Source organism: Camelus ferus, chromosome 7 (assembly GCF_009834535.1).
Source record: "Camelus ferus isolate YT-003-E chromosome 7, BCGSAC_Cfer_1.0, whole genome shotgun sequence".
Lineage (NCBI taxonomy): Eukaryota > Metazoa > Chordata > Mammalia > Artiodactyla > Camelidae > Camelus > Camelus ferus.
In genome coordinates this window covers 8045998-8065789 of record NC_045702.1, presented here as the reverse complement: position 1 = coordinate 8065789, position 19792 = coordinate 8045998, and the positions used below count along the sequence as shown (strand labels likewise).

The 19792-nt window shown below is 39.5% G+C and overlaps 1 protein-coding gene across 2 annotated transcripts in view; it reads left to right on the top strand.

Annotated features, from left to right (window-relative positions):
- The window catches only part of RBM28 (RNA binding motif protein 28), a 28289-nt gene that overhangs the window by 5956 nt on the left and 2541 nt on the right, over positions 1 to 19792 (top strand). For both annotated transcript variants that reach the window (XM_014559285.2, XM_014559284.2), the window contains exons 9-18: positions 2763 to 2832; positions 5211 to 5320; positions 7928 to 8001; positions 8806 to 8941; positions 9946 to 10010; positions 12636 to 12794; positions 14623 to 14772; positions 15080 to 15154; positions 17525 to 17781; positions 18394 to 18493. In XM_014559285.2, the coding sequence (XP_014414771.1) occupies positions 2763 to 2832; positions 5211 to 5320; positions 7928 to 8001; positions 8806 to 8941; positions 9946 to 10010; positions 12636 to 12794; positions 14623 to 14772; positions 15080 to 15154; positions 17525 to 17781; positions 18394 to 18493 (1196 nt within the window). The remainder of the gene's footprint in view (positions 1 to 2762; positions 2833 to 5210; positions 5321 to 7927; positions 8002 to 8805; positions 8942 to 9945; positions 10011 to 12635; positions 12795 to 14622; positions 14773 to 15079; positions 15155 to 17524; positions 17782 to 18393; positions 18494 to 19792) is intronic.

Genomic DNA, 19792 nt, shown 5'->3' with positions numbered 1-19792 from the left:
TTATTTTTGTTTTTTAAATGAGTTTGGAGGAATGTTTGAGGTTTAAGATTCTTAGGGAGCTTTAAACCTAGTTTGATTCTGAGGCACTGCTGCTCTCTCTGAAATTATCCAGATTGAATGACTGGATAAACAGGATATTGCATCCTGACACCAAAGTGGGTTCTGTTTAATTTAATTAATTTAATTTATTCATTTCTGTACTAAAATTACATTTTATTAAATGTAGCAAACTCAAGAGGGACAGTTAAGAAAACAACTGTATTTTTCCATCCATGCTATTGTCTATAAATGACAGATTACATGGAGTAGATTTGAAAGCCCAAAGATGGTGTTTTTTTCCCCTCAATGATTAGAAGTATTATTTTAAGTGTGTCTGTAAGTGTTAACAAACCCCAGAACATCAGCTTAGTGTAATCTACTCAAAATCAGAGGTATATAAATTACTGGCACCTTCCAGGATGGAGACTGGCAACAGCAATAAAATAATCCATTATTATAACAACAAACACTGAACTTAGAATTTCTCATCTTGAAAAGCTCAGTTCTCTTGAGCAGTCTTCTCTGCCTTTTATTGCATGGGCTTAGGAGTCAAATACTCTGGGTTCAAGTCCCAGCTTTTCCATTTCTAGCTCTGTGGTACTGATCAAGTCCTTACCTCTGGTATCCACGTTACTTCATCTGTGATCAGATGTTAGAGGTCCTCATCTCCTGACATTTAGGAGAGTATCTTGCAAACAGTAAGCCCTCAACATTATTAGTTGCCTTTGTTGCTACTATTCTTATTTTTGTGCCACCCTCCTCCGATAGTCTTCTAAAAAATGTGTGAGTCTCATCAAGTTAGATGCAAGATGGTTGCTGATAAAAATCTTTTAGTGATCACTGGGATGGAGGTGGAGGCACTCTTGAGTTCTGCTGACTAGAATGTAATCTTGGTATTCCATTGCTCCATTCAGTTCAGCAAAACAAGTCCCCTCTTCTCATTCATTTAAAAGCAACATTTATTGAATACCTACTAATGTTAAGCTCTGGGCTGAAGTGAAAAAAAATCCTTATCCTCCAGGAGCTTTTGATCTGGCCCCATGACTTTCACTCACAAATAATTGGCGAGAAAGCAAAGAACAGGAAAAACACATTTCAGAGTTTTGTTTTTTTTTTTAATGTAGATGAACTAATTTGGACCAGATTAGTGGACACTTTTCTGTGCACACTCTTCTCATGTTGTGTGTAAACACCTGTTGTGTGTTTGCCCTTTGGAAAGATTGGAGTAGATGCTTCGTGTGACAGTGATTTGTGAACTTGTCATGAGAGAAAATGTACTTTTACTATTACTACACCTTTATTTATTCAGACAACAAATATTCCAAGTGCCTGCAGTGCTAGATACTGGGTGAACAGGAGTGAATAAGAGAAAATAAAACCCCACATTTCTTAGAGATCACATGCTTAGCTTGTTTGGCATAAGTGTTCAAATCCTGTCTCTGTTCCTTTCTTGAAGTATGACTTTGGGCAAATTACTTTAGCCTCTTTATTATTATCAGTTTCTTCATTTGTAAAATGGGGCTAATAACCACATAGGATTGTTGTGAAGATTAAGTGACTTGTACAACTAATGATTTATATTACTAATATCATTGTTACTATTCCATGCCCGTGGTGGAATATAAACAGTTTTGGATAAAGGACCTCCTGGGGTATTTTGTAAAACTGTAACCAAACCATATTGCAACCTTTATCAAGAATGTTGGGTGTAAAGTCAACTCGTTTATTGAGGGAAGCAGGTCATTACAGAATGAGTAGTGGTCAGTAAGTGATCCTTTACTTTGTCTGGGTGGAGGTTTTTATTCACTGATCAGATCTCCCTTCTTCCTTTTCTGTAAGTCTGGCACATTGATTTGACCATATTAGAAATCTGAAGAAATAAGTTTTTTCTGTGAAGAGAGAATGGTAGACATTTTAGAAGCAAAGAAGCTTTTGTATTGAAGGAACTGTAAGACCTTGCATTGTACAGCCAGATTCAGCTGTCTCTTACCGTTCTTTCACTTGAAAAAATTATAGGACTGATACATAATAATGAGAGAAAATTAATGGAAGATATAGTGCAGAAGAGTGTAATATAGAAAGTAAAAGTTTCTCACCAATCCTCCTAATAGTTCCCCAAAGTAACCTCTGTTATTTTTGTATCCTTCCAGAAATTTTGTGTGTATATATAAGCATATGTGTCTATTCTTAAAAACAGTGAGTCTCCTTTAAACCCAGATCCTCAACCACTTGGGTCCCATCCCCAGAGACAATGAATGTTTTTAAGGGTATTTAATGCCTTCATGAGCAAACACACACACACACACACACACACACACACTCGTAGACAATATAATGTCTATTTGTGTATGGAATGTATATGTATTTTTTTTTCTCCTCAAATGTTCTACATGTTTTATATTTCCAGGAAGCTTATACTGTCCCAGCACCGTATGGGAATCTCTTTATTCCCCACACCCTTCCCACAATGAATTTCACTTATCCTTTTTGGTTTTTGCCAATCTGTTGGTGAAAAATGGTATCCCATTTCTTATATGTTTTCCTTTAATTATGAGTGTGAGTTTGAGCATCTTTTCATGTATTTAGCTGCATATCCTTTGTTCATTTTTAATTGGATTTTTTTTCTTATTAATTTATGTAAGATCTTTATATATTTAAAAAGTTAGCCCTTTGTTGTAAGGCTTGCACTGGTGTTTTTCAGCTTGTTTTTCTTTTTACTTCAGACAGGCAAGTCTCAAAGAAGAAAAGGAAACTACCCTCTGATGTGAATGAAGGGAAAACTGTCTTTATAAGGTATGACTTTCTACCTTGAGAACTGTTGTTATATTGTCTTCATAGGTTTCTCTTTTCTTCTCTTCTTCCTTCCTCTTTTCCTTCCTTTTTTCTTCTTTCTTTCTTTTTCTTCTTTTTCCCCCGACTAGTTCTGTTAGCAAGGCCAAAAAGTTAGATGCATCTAAGATTGTTAGCACATCTGCCCTAGGAACATATCACACAATGAGAAATGTAGGAGAGTCAGAACTATATACAGAAGATAAATAGCAGGAGTCTTAATGTCTTGTCCTTATCTCGATTTCATTCTTTGTAATTGGGATCTCATCATTTGGAACAAGTTAGTTCTTCAACTATTAGAAACATCTTGCTTCTGGCCTTTCTTTCAGGTTAAGTGTTGGGGAGGGGTGATAACCACTTGTCCCAAATGATTGTCTTCATGCCTAACTTATCTTCCAAGCTAGTGTCCAGAATAAAGTGAGGCATCCCATCTGTCACCTGGAAAACAGAGGGAGGGAGGGAGGTTTTGTTCCATGTTGCCATTGCTGTTCTAGCCCTACTGACTGCAGTACAGGTTGGCATTTTCAGGAGGTGGGGACATCTTTGGTATGCCTCAAGCGTGCCTTCTGTCCTTTCTTATGTACCTTTGTGCCTGGCCATTTGGATCTTATTTTAGAGATGTGTATTTTATCTTCTTGTACAGTCTTTTAAGATTGTTTTCATTATACAAGTAAATTTATGTTTATTGTGGGAAATTTAGGAAAGAAGTGGGCATAAAGACACACAGACACACAAATCTTAATCACTACTCAGGGGACACTCACACATGCCCATATCAGATATTTACAAAGATGAGTTTAGCCTCTACATGCTGTGCTGTAGCTCATTTTCTTTCTTTATAGCATGTCTCTCCATACTTTCTTTTACTGTGTTGTTTGGAATTTCCATGTAAGTAATTTTGTATTTGTAGAGGATTCTGTCTAACAGGAAAGAAGGAATGTCACACTTAGAAGCCTGTGACCTCAATGCCAAGGATACCACTCTTTATAAATCTTTTAATTAAAAAGGAACTTAGAGGGGGAGGGGATAGCTCAGTAGTAGAGCATGTGCTCAACATGGACGAGGTCCTGGGTTCAATCCCCAGTACCTCCATTAAAAAATAAATAAATAAACCTAATTACTTCTCCATTCCAAAAAGAAACTTAGAAAAGTAAAGGGATGGAAGAGAGAAAACTATGTACATGATAAGGTAAATTAGAAGAAACAGTGTAGGCAGGTTATGTCTTACTGTAGAACATCTTTTTTATTTTGGTTGCTCCATAGGATAGACTTGTTTATGGGTTTGTTAACTAAGCATAAGAGAAGTAACATTGTAGATATTTTCTTGGGACTGTTTTTCTTACCCCTGGAAGGCTGTGCATAGCTGGGAAATGAGGAATCTTTACACAGTGTTGAAATTTAGTAGAACAAAATCTTCCAACATTTTTTAATCCCATGGAGAGAAATAGTAGTTTTCTCTCTCTCTATCTTTTTTTTTTTTTTTTTTTTTTTTTTTTGCATTTAGTAAACTTTACCATGTTTGGTTATTATTTTGAAGGATTTTCTGACTTTTGTAAAATTTTAACTGGAACCTGGATTTCATAGCAGTGCAGAGGAGAAAATGGCTGATCAAGAGAGAGACGTTTTTCTCAGCCATCTGTGAGTCTTTTGGTTGTAGTAAGGGAAACTAATTTTGGCCAATTTAAGTGAAAAAGCAGGTTTGTTGGATGAACAATAGGGTGGCTCACAGAATCAGAGCTGTCAAAGAGCAAACGTCAAGAAGGGGATGAAAATTTGGATGGTTCTGAGACCCTTGTTTCAGAGGGCTGTGGGTCTTTGAAGACATCCCTTTTTTTTTTTTTTCTTTCTTAAGGTGTAACATATAGTCTGTAAAGTGCATTAACTGAAGTGTACAACTCAGTGAAACTTTTCATATATATAACCATCTCTGTACATATACTTTATATATGGATGTGTGTGTGTGTGTGTGTGCGTGTGTATAATCATCACCCAGATCAAGATACCGAACATTCTCAGCTCCTCGTAAGTTTCCCTCAGGTGGGACACTGCTGTTTTGAAGTGAATCTGCATCTACAACTTTGGTAACTGTGTATGTCTGTTCAAGTTTTAAATTCCTGGGAGAGATAATCTGATTAAAAGAGGAAATTCTATCAATTATGGCCAAGGGGCAGATGTCATACGTTGGAGACCTGGCCACTGGGGCCACCCCAGTTGCCATCTCTGAACAAGGAAGGGTGGTCATGAGCAGGGGAACCACTCTGACTGACTCCCTCCCCTTGTGCCGTAACACAGGATCTCACTTTTGTAATTGACCTTTCTTGTGACTTGATTGTCTTCCATAGAAACCTGTCCTTTGACTCAGAGGAAGAAGACCTTGGAGAGCTCCTCCAGCAGTTTGGAGATCTTAAATATGTCCGCATTGTCTTGCATCCAGACACAGAGCATTCTAAAGGTATTTACTGTCAGCTGCTCAGTCCCTAAAAGGGTTGAGATCACTGCCATGTGCACTGACTAGGTTCCATGAGAGCATAATGTGTGCCACTCTGAGGGGTCCACAGTCCATCCAGCGCAGGTTTCTGTGGTCCATAAAAGCACCAAGGACATTCTGAGGTTGTCTTCTATGATGTCAAACTCAGCATCTGTAATGGTGCTGCCAGCTGTAATTTTGTCTAAGCTTTTTAAGCTCTTGCTTATTTATTTTACGGTAATGAATTCCATTTATTGTTCTTTGAATTTCAAATGTGATAGCGTCTCATGGGTATTAATCATTCCACATTGCTTGAAATTACTGGGATATTTTTCAGTTGCTTTTGTTAGAAGTGGAAGCTGACTAAGTTTGTTGCAGTGGCAACAGCGAGAAGGAAAAGGAAGCTATGTAACAGGAGTGCTGCCTTAGGTTTTTGTTTTCTTCCCTTCCCTAAATGTATTTCTTTTGAACTTAAAGGTTGACCACTCCTCATTATAGTATACTGTTGTTAGATAAGCATCTTTGCAACCCATTTGTAATCTCTGATTTTATCAACGGCAGTCATTCTCCTAAAGCAGTGGATTCTTAATTCATTCTGGCTCTTGATTCTTTTGGGATCTAGTGGAAGCTGTGAATCCTCTCAGAAAAATGCCATTTATAAGGGTTGTGGACTCCCTGGAGCCCATCCATGGATTAATTACCTCCATTCTAAACCTTCTTATTTTCCAGATTGATGAAATCTGATCATCTTTGGTTTTTACTTGGCTGAAAAAGATGTAAATGAGGCAGTATAACGGAAAGAAAACTGAATTGCTTTCTGGAGATTAGGGATCTAATCCCAGCTAAATCACCATAGACCAGCAGGGTGATTTTTGGCAAAATTTATTTAACCACAGTGGGCTTCAGCTTCTCATCTGTAAAATGAGTAGGTTCAACTAGAGCAATCACTTAAGGTGCCTTCAGCTATGATATTCAATTATACTTCTTGGACCTTCTCCATTTCCAGTATGCTTTTCTAAAAATGGGCAACTAAAATTGCATAGAATGTTCCAGCTACTGTAGGATATTGCTTTATTTTGAAATCTTTTGTCCCTTTCTGGGTGCAGTAGTGTATTGGGTTGACATTTTCAGAATGGAGTCTGCAGTTGACTTGCTCAATCTCTTTCTTGGTCTATTAATGTTAGCTGAGAGCTAATGATCTTAATAAGCTTAGTTTTCATTATTTTTTTCATAATGCATTGTCTTTTCTTAGCTCCTATTGAGTTTTTCTGGCACTTTTTCTGCCTCCTCACACAGTCTTGGCCTCCTCCTCCACTTTATCCCTGTCAGCGTGCTATTTCACTGCCTGCAAGGGCTAAGTATTATCTGAAGACTTTTAGGGGTGTGTTAAGATTGAAGCCAGTATTAACCCTGGAAATTCCAATAATGAAATTCTTACACATTCAGAGAGAAGTACTCATTTTCTTCATGTTGAATGAATAGGCTAATTTGCCTGTTAGAAACATTTCCCCCCCATATTTCTTTCTTTATTGTTTCTTCCTATTGAGTGTCTGTTAATGCTGGATGTTATAGTAGGTGCTACAGACATAGAAACAGGCAAGAAACATAGCCTTTATTCCTGAGGCATTCAAGTCTTTTGGGGAAGATGCCACCTGACCAGTGCTGTAATAGAGATATGAGTGGAGGACTGGCAGGGTGGGGCACTTCACTCTGCCTGAAGAAGGCAGGGGAGACCTCACTAGATGGTGACCCTTGGGTTGGCCTGCCACATGTGTCCTTTCAGTTAGTCTGCTGCCATATTCTTAGCGGGGACAAAAGATCAATGCCACAGTAGCTCTAGGAAATATGGCATTGTTTTCAGATATGAGGGAATATTTAAAATTTAAAGGAATACTAACAAAATATTATGACACTTAATTTATTTTTGGAGTTTACTGTAAGGTGAACTTTTTTTCTTTGCTTATAAAATCTGCTTTTATCAATAGCAGAAAATTAGGATGGGTTAATTGGCCCTGCCTCTAACCAGTGAAAGGTGTGCCTGTGGAAATTCTAGAGCGTGAGTCAACGGTTGAGCTCATGGCTTTCTGATTCACTGCTGTATTCGTGGGATAGAGGCCAGAGACTTTTGCTCCAAGAGGTAGATCTGCCCTTATCTGATGCCTCCCAAGTGACTATGACAACAGTGAGATCTGTATTAACTTCAGGGTTAAGTGGTTGCTGCCTTATTTTTTAGTCCTCTAATAGGCATACAATAAGTGATGCTGAATTAAACATTAGCCTGGAATTTATGTAGTATTTCTTGTGGGCATTTCCTATTAACAAGTGAGGTGGTAAGACTAAAGTTCTGAGATGCATTGGAAAAGCTGAAGAAAGTAATAATAAAATTACACGGTGAGCATGTATGGTAACTTATCTGTCTTTCAACTCCAGTGCCTGACGCAGTGCCTGTTAGTTAAGTCTCATGGTATTTAACAAAAGATGCTCCTACCCCTTCCACTTTGTATCAGGCTGCCACCATTTGTAGTGCTGTCTTTGGCTTCCTGGTGGACCACAGGAGTTTGGGACCTCACTTACTTTTGTCTCTCTGTACAGGTTGTGCATTTGCCCAGTTCATGACCCAAGAAGCAGCTCAGAAGTGCCTTGAAGCTGCTTCTCCAGAGACTGAGGTAAGGAAGACATTTCCTTTACCCTGTAACTTAGGCAGTAGTGGCTCCCAGGAGCAACATCTGATGTTTACACAAAGCTTTATTATTATTATTGTCAGTGATACAATAATAATAAAGCTGATACTTATTGAGCACATAGTGTGTGTTAGGCACTGAGCTTTACATGCGTTACTTTAGTTAATCCTTACATCAGCCATTTAGGTGTATATAAAGTAAGTACAATCATCATCTCTATCTTATAGGTGAGGAAAGGGGTATAATAATCTATTTATGGATCACTCTCTGTATGTCAGTCTCCATCCTAGGCTGATGACGTGAAAGACTGGGACAGGAAGGGATTAAGGCCATCTATGAGGTGGAGTAAATGTTTGAGAGACAAAGAGTGTGGGTGATGGAGGATTTTTCTGTGTATTCTATAACCAAGTGTTAATTTGTTTTGAGATAAGTTATCCTGTATTGCCATTGTCTCTTAAATTCTCCTCTGTAGAGTTAACACTACCATTTCATTAGCTTTCTTTAGAATACTAAAAATTTGCCTGTTTACAGATCATTTTCCTCAATTGGGGCCTACTTTGGGACTGATCAACTCCCTTAAAATAAATGAATAAGTGGCCTTTTGCACAGCTATACCCAGTACTGCTGAGCTGAGTGACCCACTCGCAGCCAGCTGGGCTAAAACATCCTGGGGGTTGGGTTCCACAGCATAATTGGGGTTTGCTGTTTTCCCTTTCCTTGGCGTTCCTTGTCAGGTGCTTCGTTTCTACTCATCATGAATTTTAAGAGAGAGGTTGCAATCTGTTACAGGGTGGTGGGCTTAAACTGGATGGCCGGCAGCTCAAGGTTGACTTGGCGGTGACCCGTGATGAAGCTGCAAAGCTCCGGACAAAGAAGGTGAAGAAGCCTACTGGAACCCGGAACCTCTATCTGGCCCGAGAAGGCTGTGAGTAGTGGTAGGGAGACGGGAATCAGGCTTCTGAGTAGCTGGCCCTTTGCTGCAACAGTGACCCAACAATAGTACGTTCGGGGCATGTTTCAAATTTAAAACCCTCTTTAATGAGTTATGTTACTATTTCACTTGAGCAGGTGTGGCTTCCTGTTTGGAAGCCTTCACCCAGTTTGTGGATTAACCAGTCCCGTTCTCCTTTCTGCCTGCTAGCCTGCTAACCTTTACATCTTTTCGTCCTTCTGATGTTTTCATCAGAGGATTAGCAGGGCAAAGAATGAGGAAAAATTCAAATTACCTTTGCCTCTTGTCATCATTTCTGATAGGTTTTCTGAAGGAGATGAAAATTATGACTAAAATTACTCTTTTGGATTATTCATGGGTTTTAAATGTGCACTGAGTACTTTTCCCTTAATGTCAGAAAGATAATCCAAGAATTAGCTTTAATTAAGACAAAAAAAGAACCCCTTCCTCTCGGTCACACAGCAGTGCCACCTGTTGCACAGCTGCACAGCCTAGACTGGTACTGGGAGGCCATTAGCCCTTGATACCAGGCCTCTATATTGTGATGTGCCTGTTTCCTAGGTTGGCTTATCATTGCTTAGTAATGGCTCCCAAATAAATACATGAGCAGTGAGCTTCCAAGGACAGGTTATATAGGGAGAGCATTACTGCATTCCAAATGCCTAAAATGTACTTATTTCCAGGACTTCTTGGAGGCCTTTCCATCTGGCTTTGGGCAGGTACCTGAAACTTTTTGAGGGGAAGAAAGAAGAAGAACAAAATCACAGAATGTTTAGAGTTTTAGTCCTTGAGAGCAGCCCATAGACAAGAACTTAGCCCTGTAGCCTATTTCTGGACCTACCAGATGCCACTATGTCCTGGCCAGCATAGTCCTCTGGGCCCTGTACAAAGAGCTTGCATCATTCAAATCACATTCCTCTTATTGCTCAGTGAAAATTCCCTTGCTGATGTCTTGGCCTTTTTCCCTCTTTCTGCAGTGATTCGTGCTGGGACGAAGGCTGCAGAGGGTGTGAGTGCTGCTGATATGGCCAAAAGGGAACGAGTGAGTAAATTAGGCACCAGCTTTGAGCTTCTGCATGACTTAATATGAATCAATAAGTAATAATAGTTGAATGCTAGAGATGCTCATCAAAGAGCCAGGTGTTGGTCACAGGTGCTACTTACACTATTGTTAGAAAGACAACACATGGGTGGGACAGCAACTAACCCAGTATGATATGAAGAACTGGGTCTTTTTCTTTATTTTCCTAAACCTTAGCAGTAACCAAATAGTATGCTTCTCGATCATGGAGTAGACACCTAGTGACTTGAGCTGTATACAGTTAGGTCAGTATAAATGCAGAACAACATAAGAAAGGAAGATCAGAGTGGCTGGAGTTAGTAGGAAAGAGGGTGTAGGTGTAGGTCTTTGAAGGGAGAGTTAAGATGTCTGTTTTGGGAGAGCGGGTGGTATCTCCAGATTATAAAACTATTGTAGGAAAATTCCATATTATGAGCGTTTCCACTGATAACTGATACTGTTGAGTTCCTTTGCTGCTCGGTAATGTTTGTTCCAGTAATTTTTACTTTTGCCCATATAGCTTACTTTCAAAAAGCTAAGGCTGCCTAGAATGGAAGATGTATAATCATGAACAGAATTAGCTACGGAGCATGAAAGTGCAGAAGATGATGGAGAGAAACTGGAGTATAGTGGCAGCAAGAGGCATTGTGTCTTCTGCATGTTAATTTCTAAACGAGCGTTCTCAACTGTTTTCGGTAGTGAGCAGCTAGAAAAATCATGGTATTTGAGGGCATTGTATGCCCTTTTCTGATCACAATGCAGTAGTGGCACATTGAGTTTTCCCTTAGAATGAATTTCTCTAGCAAAAAGCTCACTAGATTATATGCATTATAACTCACAGCAGGCACAGCTTTTATTAGGGAGAAAAATTAGACTGTTGAATTTAGGCATGATAGCCTCTTCAAATAGCCCTTTAGTATTAATTTCCAGAGTATTTGTTTATTTCATGATTTGTTAGTACCTTTACCAAACAAGAAGCAGCAGGAATGAGACTTGATAAAAGAAAAAAGATTAATTTAAAGCTCTTCTACTGAGGCAATTTTAACAAACAAATCAGAAGAAGAATGTCATCTTTTTACTTTAGAGACAGTTACCCTGGGACAGGTGCTTTGTGCAGCATAGTTGAGACTCCAGAAGCAGAATTCCTTTCTATGGCCATTGACATTTCTTTGCCTCAAGGTGGCAGAGTTGAGACGAGACAACAGTCTATCAAGTATTCTTTAAATAAATTCTACTTAATTTAGGAAGGACTGAGTAATTAGTTTGAGTTGGTGGGTAGGTAAGGGCTTGGCATGGATGTTGACCACAGTGTTATTTACTATTTGCTGGAGGCCAGGTTTGAGCTTGGGATTTTATGCATATGACCTCATTTCAGCCTCACATCAGTGCTGAGAGATTGGTATATTTTGATCTACAGTCCTACTCTGTTGGTGAAATTATTGAGGCTTAAAACATTTCATGTAACTTCTTCAGTTAGGGATGGATTTCTGATTCAGTCTGACTCCAGAGCCCATGATCTTGGCACCTATCCACCGTCTTGCCTCTTTGAACCTTTCTCTCCCTGTGCTGGGCATCATAAGGCTGCAGGATGGGTGATTCTCCTCCTTTTTTCTGTATGTGTGGGTATTGGCTAGGAGTCATGGTTCTTTCCTGTTGGGGAATTATGAGCCTGTATTTTTTTTTTTATTATTATTGAAGGTAGTCAGTGTTATATCAATTTCTGGTGTACAGCATAATAGTTCAGTCATACATATACATACATATATTTGTTTTTGTATTCTTTTTCATTATAGGTTATTACAAGATATTGAATATAGTTTCCCATGCTATACAGTGTAAACTTGTTGTTTATCTATTTTATATATATAGTTAGTATCTAAAAATTTCAAACTCCCAATTTATCCCTTCCCCCACTCTTTCCCCAGGTCACTATAAGTTTGTTTTCTATGTCTGTGAGTCTGTTTCTGTTTTGTAAATAAGTTCATTTGTCTTTTTTTTAGATTGCACATATAAGTGATATCATACAGTATTTGTCTTTCTCTTTCTGGCTAACTTCACTTAGAATGACAATCTCCAGGTCCATCCGTGTTGTTGCAAATGGCATTGTTTTATTTTGGCTGAATAGTATTTCATTGTATAAATATACCACAACTTCTTTATCCTGTCACCTGTCGGTGGACATTTAGGTTGTTTCCATATCTTGGCTGTTATAAATAGTGCTGCTGTGAACACTGGGGTGCATGTATCTTTTTGAATTAAAGTTCCCTCTGGATATATGCTCTGGAGTGGGATTGCTGGATTGTATGGTAAGTCTGTTTTTAGTTTTTTTGAGGAATCTCCATACTGTTTTCCATGATGGCTGCACCAAACTACATTCCTACCAACAGTGTAGGAAGGTTTCCTTTTCTCTACACCCTCTCCAGCATTTATCGTTCATGAACTTTTTAATGATGTCCATTCTGACTGGTGTGAGGTAATATACTTCATTGTAGTTTTGATTTGCGTTTCTCTGATAATTGGCACTATTGAGCATTTTTTCATGTACCTATTGTGAGCCTGTGTTTTTAAAGAATGGATTGTATTATTAACAATTTTTTGTTGTTTCAGTTTGAGCTGCTGAAGCACCAGAAACTCAAGGACCAAAATATCTTTGTCTCCCGGACCAGGCTCTGCCTGCACAATCTCCCAAAGGCTGTGGATGACAAACAGCTCAGAAAGCTGCTACTGAATGCTACTAGAGGGGAGAAGGGGGTGCACATCAAGGAGGTGAGAGTTGGCTCTGCCCACTCAGAGCTTTGGTACTCGTTCTGGGTCAGATCGAGTATTTAGTTCAGGCTGTGGTACTAGCAGATGGACAGATTTTCTTTTGGACACATTGTGGGCAGATAAGGCTGAGTTTGGCAGTTTTCATGTTTTGTTTTGATTTTAACTTTTTTTTCTTCTAAGCACTGCCTTTTACATCTGACCAAATTGCAGCAGAATGTGATGAATCCTCTGCCCTCATAAATTAATTTAGCAGGCATTTATTAAATACCTGCTGTGTTCTCAGCATTATACCAGGTGCTGTAATGTTAATTTTCTTGCAGAGAAAATAATCTGTGTGCTTTGCTTTTTGGAATAGCATTTCACTATCATTTAGGCTCTTACCCCATAGTAAGAGTCCTCAGTGCCCCTTGGTGAGCACAGGGAGCTACCCAGGTCTTCAGCAGTTGTGTTAGACAAACTCTGGATTCACACCAAGACCTGGTTAGGCACTATGAGTACAAAAACCTCTCCTCTGCCCCCACAGCACCCTGTGCATCCCTCTGTCATAGCACAATTACCCTGGCCTGTCACTGTCAGTCACTTCTCCTGACCAGACTGAGCTCTTTGAGAACAGGTGTCTTCTCATTGTTCCCAGTTCTTAGCATAGCATGTAGTCATCTCTCAATCAGTGTTTATTGAATAGGTAATAGCCAGTATTGTGAGTCTGCTTTACTGTGACTCATCGCTGTAACTATTTTCCTACTCCTGGAAAGCCTCTTCAAACATTATGGTACTGGTGTTCGGGGAACCATAGAAGAGATTGTGAACATACCAGCACATAGCTGACACTACACTTAGTAAAACTGTTCAAAGTGTTACTGGAATAGGAGTCAATTATATAATTTCTCATCAATATCCACAATACTTAGTAAGTGACTCCACATTTAAAACCTGTCATCATTTAGCAATATGTATGTGTGTTTTACAATGTTTGCATTATATGAATTTTCTCTTTAATTCTTTCATATGTGTGAGTATTGTGTCTCAGTAAGATAGTAAGCCTCTTGAGGATAGGAGCCTCTTTTTATGCTTTTCTGATTTCCTTACAATACATGGCACAGAGTAGATACTGGACACATACCAAATGCAGCATCTAAGTGTCCCTAATACCTAGACTTCTCCATTGCATGACAACTCCAGCCTCCAAGAGTAAAAGCATGTAAACAATCAGTTTTCCCAAAATGTCCTACTGTTCCTCGGTGCCCCAGGGTACCCTTAAGGATTTGGAATCATACCAGAGAGGATCTGAGCTCTAAACAAAGACAGCTGAAGCTTCTTCCTGTAGCTCTGAGGCTGTGTGTTGGGCAGGATCTTCCCCATGTCTGAATTGTCTTTCTTATCTAAAGCCATCAGGACTTCATCCATCCCTTCTTCAGTAATTTTCTTTCTGAGTGGTTTCTCCAATGATGAGATCTGTAGACGGCATTAAAGCCTCAGTGCTAACTTACACAACCTGGAGTACCACGTACTTCTCAACTTGTATGTATTGTCATGTCCACAGTTGACTATTGTAATTTTTCCTCGGGAATTTTATTTTATTTACATGCTTATTTGTAAACCTATGTTGATGTCTGTAAATTCTTAGAAAGCAAGAAAATATCTATTTAACTTCTTCTGTGCTCTCAGTAGACATATCCTAATAAAACAGGCATTCATAAGTGTTATTCCAGTACAACTCTTGGGATGGTGATATAGATGAAGACTCTGTTCCAATAACCTGATTTCTTATTTAAGCTGTTAAGGATCTTCATCCTGTAATTACTGATTCTTTTTCTTATTCTACTCATAGTGTCGGGTGATGCGAGACCTTAAAGGAATTTATGGGAAAGTTAAGGGTCAGTCCTTGGGCTACGCCTTTGCAGAGTTCCAGGAGCACGAGCATGCCCTGGCGGCCCTACGACACATCAACAACAATCCAGAAATCTTTGGGCCTCAGAAGGTGAGCCTCCTCCTGTGGGGAGACATGTTCCTCTGAGGGCCATTTGAAGAGAATCCTCTGACATTTGTGTGGTGGGTAAGCGTAGCAGGGTGATGGAAGGAGTGAGTAGTGAGTCAGGTGATAAGGTGATTAGAAGGAACTCTAAATTGATAGACTGCTCGCAGAACTGGCCCCTTGCCTTTAAGAAGAGTGAAGTGAGCAGCATCCTCTGACTTGCAGGAAAGAGAGTAGTGACGGGGGGACATCTCAGCTCACTGCACACAGAGATTAAGAAATCTAATGAATGACATTTTGTCTCCTGCTGCAGAGACCAATAGTGGAGTTCTCTTTGGAAGATCGAAGGAAACTTAAAATAAAGGAACTGAGGATCCAGCGCAGCCTGGTACAGAACTGAATGCTTTTTCTGTCTTTGTTGGTGTTGTTTTTTTTTTTAACTGTAGTGAAATACACATCACATAAACTTTACTATTTTTAATTGTATGGTTCAGTTAAGACAATTTTTTTAGGCCATATCTAAACTCCTGTTCTGTTCAGATTGTGGTTCTGCTCCCTTGAAGTAGATCTCTGCCTCATGAGGTTCTTTTGTTACCCTTTACTCTTAGTTCCCTAGAACTCTGCAGGCCATCTCTCTTCTGCTGGCCTGTCTTGTGATAGCTCCACAGAAGGGAGAGGAAGGAGAGAGGACGATCAGACTGATGTAATTACCAATCAGCGGTTCTTGTACTGCAGTGTTTGGTGATGGTACATGTCAAATTCATAGCCAAGATGAAGATTTCAGCTGTCTCTTCTATAATTCTTTTTTCTTCTTGGATGACTCCAGAAGGGTGATGCCTGATAGTTTTAGTACTATTTTTAATCTAGTTAGTACAGAGGAGTGAACAGGGACTTTAGGAACAAGAATGCTTATGTTCAAATTCAGGCTCTTCCTTGTTCTGAGCTCCTTGGCAAGTTATTACTCTCTCAGCTTCAGTTTCTAGTTGGTTAAATAGAATTAACATCATCTGTGTTACATGGTTGATGAAGATTAAATGAGGTAATAGGTGTAAGTTGTCTTCATACTGCATGTCAGCACACAGTACTCATTCTCTTATCCCTCTTGCCCCAGGACATAAAGGGCCAGATTATTCTTGATACCATAACTTTGACAGATCTCATTGATATTATACCTTAACTTGCATATATACCAAACATTTACAGTGTTTTGGTGTCTTTGTTGTGTATACCATGAGCATGACCTCTAGAGAAGCATTTCAGTCGTTAATACAATGGCCCTGGGTCAGAAAAACCTGAGCTCTGCTTATTATTCAAGGCAGCTTTGTTATTGTAGGTAAAGGATTATTTACTGCCTAAGCCATGGCTTCAGAGGTGAATCTATAGCTACTGGCTTAAAAAAAAATTCAGGTGGCTTTATTTGTTGCCTACGCTTATGTACATACTGATCTTTCTGTGTGAAAGTGACCCTCTCCCCTGACTCAGGGATACTTCTATTCACTTTGCATGTTTAGATCAAATATACTTCCTCAAATAGCGTTTCCCACCTCTCTTAAAAGAGGTAAGACCTTATTACTTGTACTTTCCTGAACTTCCTTAAATTCTTCTTTAATTTTTTACTTTATTTGTGTATATCTCTTATCTCCACTAGGCTCTGAGTCCTAAAAGGTAGACACTTCATTCTTTCCATCTACCTTTTACTAGTTAGAAACAGACTGGCACATAATAGGCATGTAATAGATCTTTGTTGTATCAATGTGCCTATCTAGATTTTTAAGGTGAAAGGACAACATAACACTTATTATATTAATTTCACCTGAATTTTCATTTTCTTCTCCTATGTCAGTGCAACATAAATCTGTAACATACTTTATGCCTTCTTTCTCACATCATCTTTTCCTTGACTTCATTTGATGATTTTCTTCTCTAATACTCTTTCTTTTTTTATGTGGATTTGAATTTCTGACCTATGTCATTTTCCCTCTCTCAATAAATTCATTTAGTATTTCTTGCAAGGTAGGTCTGCCAGTGATGAATTTCTTTAATTTTTCTTTGCCTGAGAAAGTCTTTATTTCTCCTTCACTTTTGAAGAATGATCGCATGGATACAGAATTCTAGGTTGGTGATTTTTTCCCCCCTAAACTTTAAATGTTTCATTCTATTCTCTTCTTGCTTACATGGTTTCTGAAGAGAAATCCAATGTAATCTTAACTTTGTTCCTCTGTAGATAAGGTATTTTCCCGCCTCTGGCTTCTTTCAAGATTTTCTCTTTGATTTTCTGCAGTTTGATGTGCTGTGACTATGTATTTTTTTTTTTTAATTTATTTATCCTGTTTGGTATTTGGCCGAACTTCCTAGATCTGTGGTTTAGTGTCTCTCATCAAGTTTGGAAATCCTCAGCTCTCGTTACTTCAAATGTTTCTTCTTTTCTTTCTTCTGATTCACACTACACATTTGTTACATCTTTAGTAATTATCCCATGCTACTGGCCTTTGTTTGTTTGTTTTCTGCTGGCTTTTGGGCATCCATGTACTTTCCCCCTATTTCTACATGTGGAAAGGGAAATGGTTGTTTTGCGTCCCCCACTGAGTAACCACCTATTAACTCTGTCAGGGCCTGTGAACTACTTGCATTCATTTTCCTTTAGTCTCTTTGTGGAAAGAATTCTCCTTGGCTCACCAAGCTCACTTCTCTTCTGTTGAATATTTCTAGCAAATAAACCTCATCCAGAAACCAAATGGCAGTCTCTTATTTTATGCAGCAAAAAGCAAAATCCAAGCCTGCAACTGGTGAGCTCCAGCAGGAACAACAAGAACTTGGAAAACACCAGCCACGGAAAGCAGCTCAGAACCACACACAAGAGCAGAGCAAGGGCCCCGCGGAGCAGAAGGGGAAGGCGGGCTCTGTCTCGTGGGCAGGATTCCAGACCAAGGCCGAAGTGGAGCATGTGGAGCTGTCCGACGGAAAGAAGAGAAGGAAGGTCCTGGTGCTCCCATCGCACCAAGGCCCCAAAGTTAGGTGAGAAGCAGGACGGCTTCTGAGAGGGTTGGGTTTTGCTTTGCCTTTTTTCCTCTTTGTGGCTTTTGTTTGGATGAAAGGGATGCTGTGCTGTGCCAGTCCCCCATGAGGGGCGATGCACACGTGTCTCTGCCCCAGCAGAGGTGTCACTCTTGGACCAAACGGAGGCCAGAACAGGACTGGCAGAGGGTCTTGGAGGATGTGCCAGGGTGAGCTTTCTTGCCATTTTTCTCCTCTTCTGAGGGGCTTCCTCCTGTCCAGATGGCCATCTCTGTCAGCCGAGGCTCACTCCTTGAGGTTCCCTTCCAGTTTCTGTTTGGGATAACAGATTAGTGCTGTCAACAAAAGTGGATCTTCACAAAATACTTGTTAAGTAAGTGATGGTATATGAGATTCCCCTGAGGTTTCAAGCCAAAACAACAACAACAAAAAGCAAGTGTACAAATGTTGAACTTTAGGCCATTTTGTTGCAGTATCTTTTTTTAGCATGACTTCTCATGGGCTTAGAAAGAGTCAGTGTAAGAAAAGCATTTTATCTTCTGGGCTGAGAAAACCTCAGGGGTGCCAATTAGAGGAAGAACTCAGGGTGACACTTAGCCATATTTGTTTCAGGTTGCGGGACAAAGGCAAAATGACGTCTCTCCCTCCTAAGAAGCCAAAGCCCCAGATGAACCACTGGAAGCAAGAGAAGCAAAAATTATCTTCTAAGCAGGTGAGTTCTGTAGGCGCCAAGGCTTGGTATGGCACAGCTGGGCTGGGGTCGGCCCCCACTTTTGTGCCTTGATTAGGTGAACAAAAAGGAAAGGGCTTCTAGACTGCATTTATGTATAGGACTGCAGCTTTTTAGAGAATGTGGAGGGCACACAGTTCTAAAAGTGGGGAGAATAGTAAAATGAACCCCATGTATTGGTTACTCTGCTTCAACGGTTATCTTGTTTTACCTCTTCCCTCTGCCCTCTAAGTATAATAAAGCAGACTCTCCATCACATGTAAATGTACCTCATGTGGAAATGAGGTACATTGCTCAGAAAAATATCTCAGAATGTGCCTCTGATTGGGCCTTAAACGCATGTACACACAAACATATATTATGCCATGGTCACATCTCATGAAATTCAGAAGCCCTTAATATCTCATATGCAGCTCATATTAAAATGTCCCCAGTTGCATCAAAAATATTTTTCTTAAATTGGTTAGTATGACTTAGGTTCCAAACAAAGTCTACATGTTATATTTGGTTTTTATATCTCTTAACTCCCTTTTTCCTCTATAATATCCAATCTTCCTAACCACCCTCCCTTTTTCCATGCTGTTAATTTGTTGGAGAAACCAAGTCCTTTGCCTTTGAGAGTGCGTTACGTTTTGAATTTAGCTGCTTTCTTCCTTGTGTCATTTAACTTGTTCCTATAACACCCCGTGTTGTCTACAAACTAGTCTTTAGACATAGAGGCTTCATTAGATTCAAGTTCAGTTTTCTTGGCAAGAGTATCTCATACGTGGTGCTGTGTGCTCTCTGTTGCATCATAACGTGCCTAGTGTCTGGTCGCCCCATTTTTAGTGATGTTGATTCATCAGTAGGTTTAGAGATTGTCTACCTTACCCTCCATTTATAAAGTCCCCCATCAGTCTCCCACCTACTGGTCTTAGCACCCTTTGATGATTACTGTCTAGATCCGTATTTCAACACGAGTTGCAGAATGGTAATTTTCTAATTTTACCAATCCTTTTGCATTTTTTAAAGTAGAATTCTAGAAAAAAAGAATCTTCCTTTGTCAACTATTTGGTTACTATGAAATACCATTTGCATAGGAAAGGCAGGATAAATGCTTGATTTTTTTTTTAATCAGTTTTCAGAGTAATGAGTTGGTGTCCTACCAACCTTCTCTGGTGACCAGTAAGATTTTTTCAGTATTGTAAATTCCTGAGTTTTTGTATACTTGATGTGTGTCAGTCAGATGCAGTCATTACTCTTGTCCCATCTAAGGCCAGCAGAAGCCCCTTCAGGTTGACT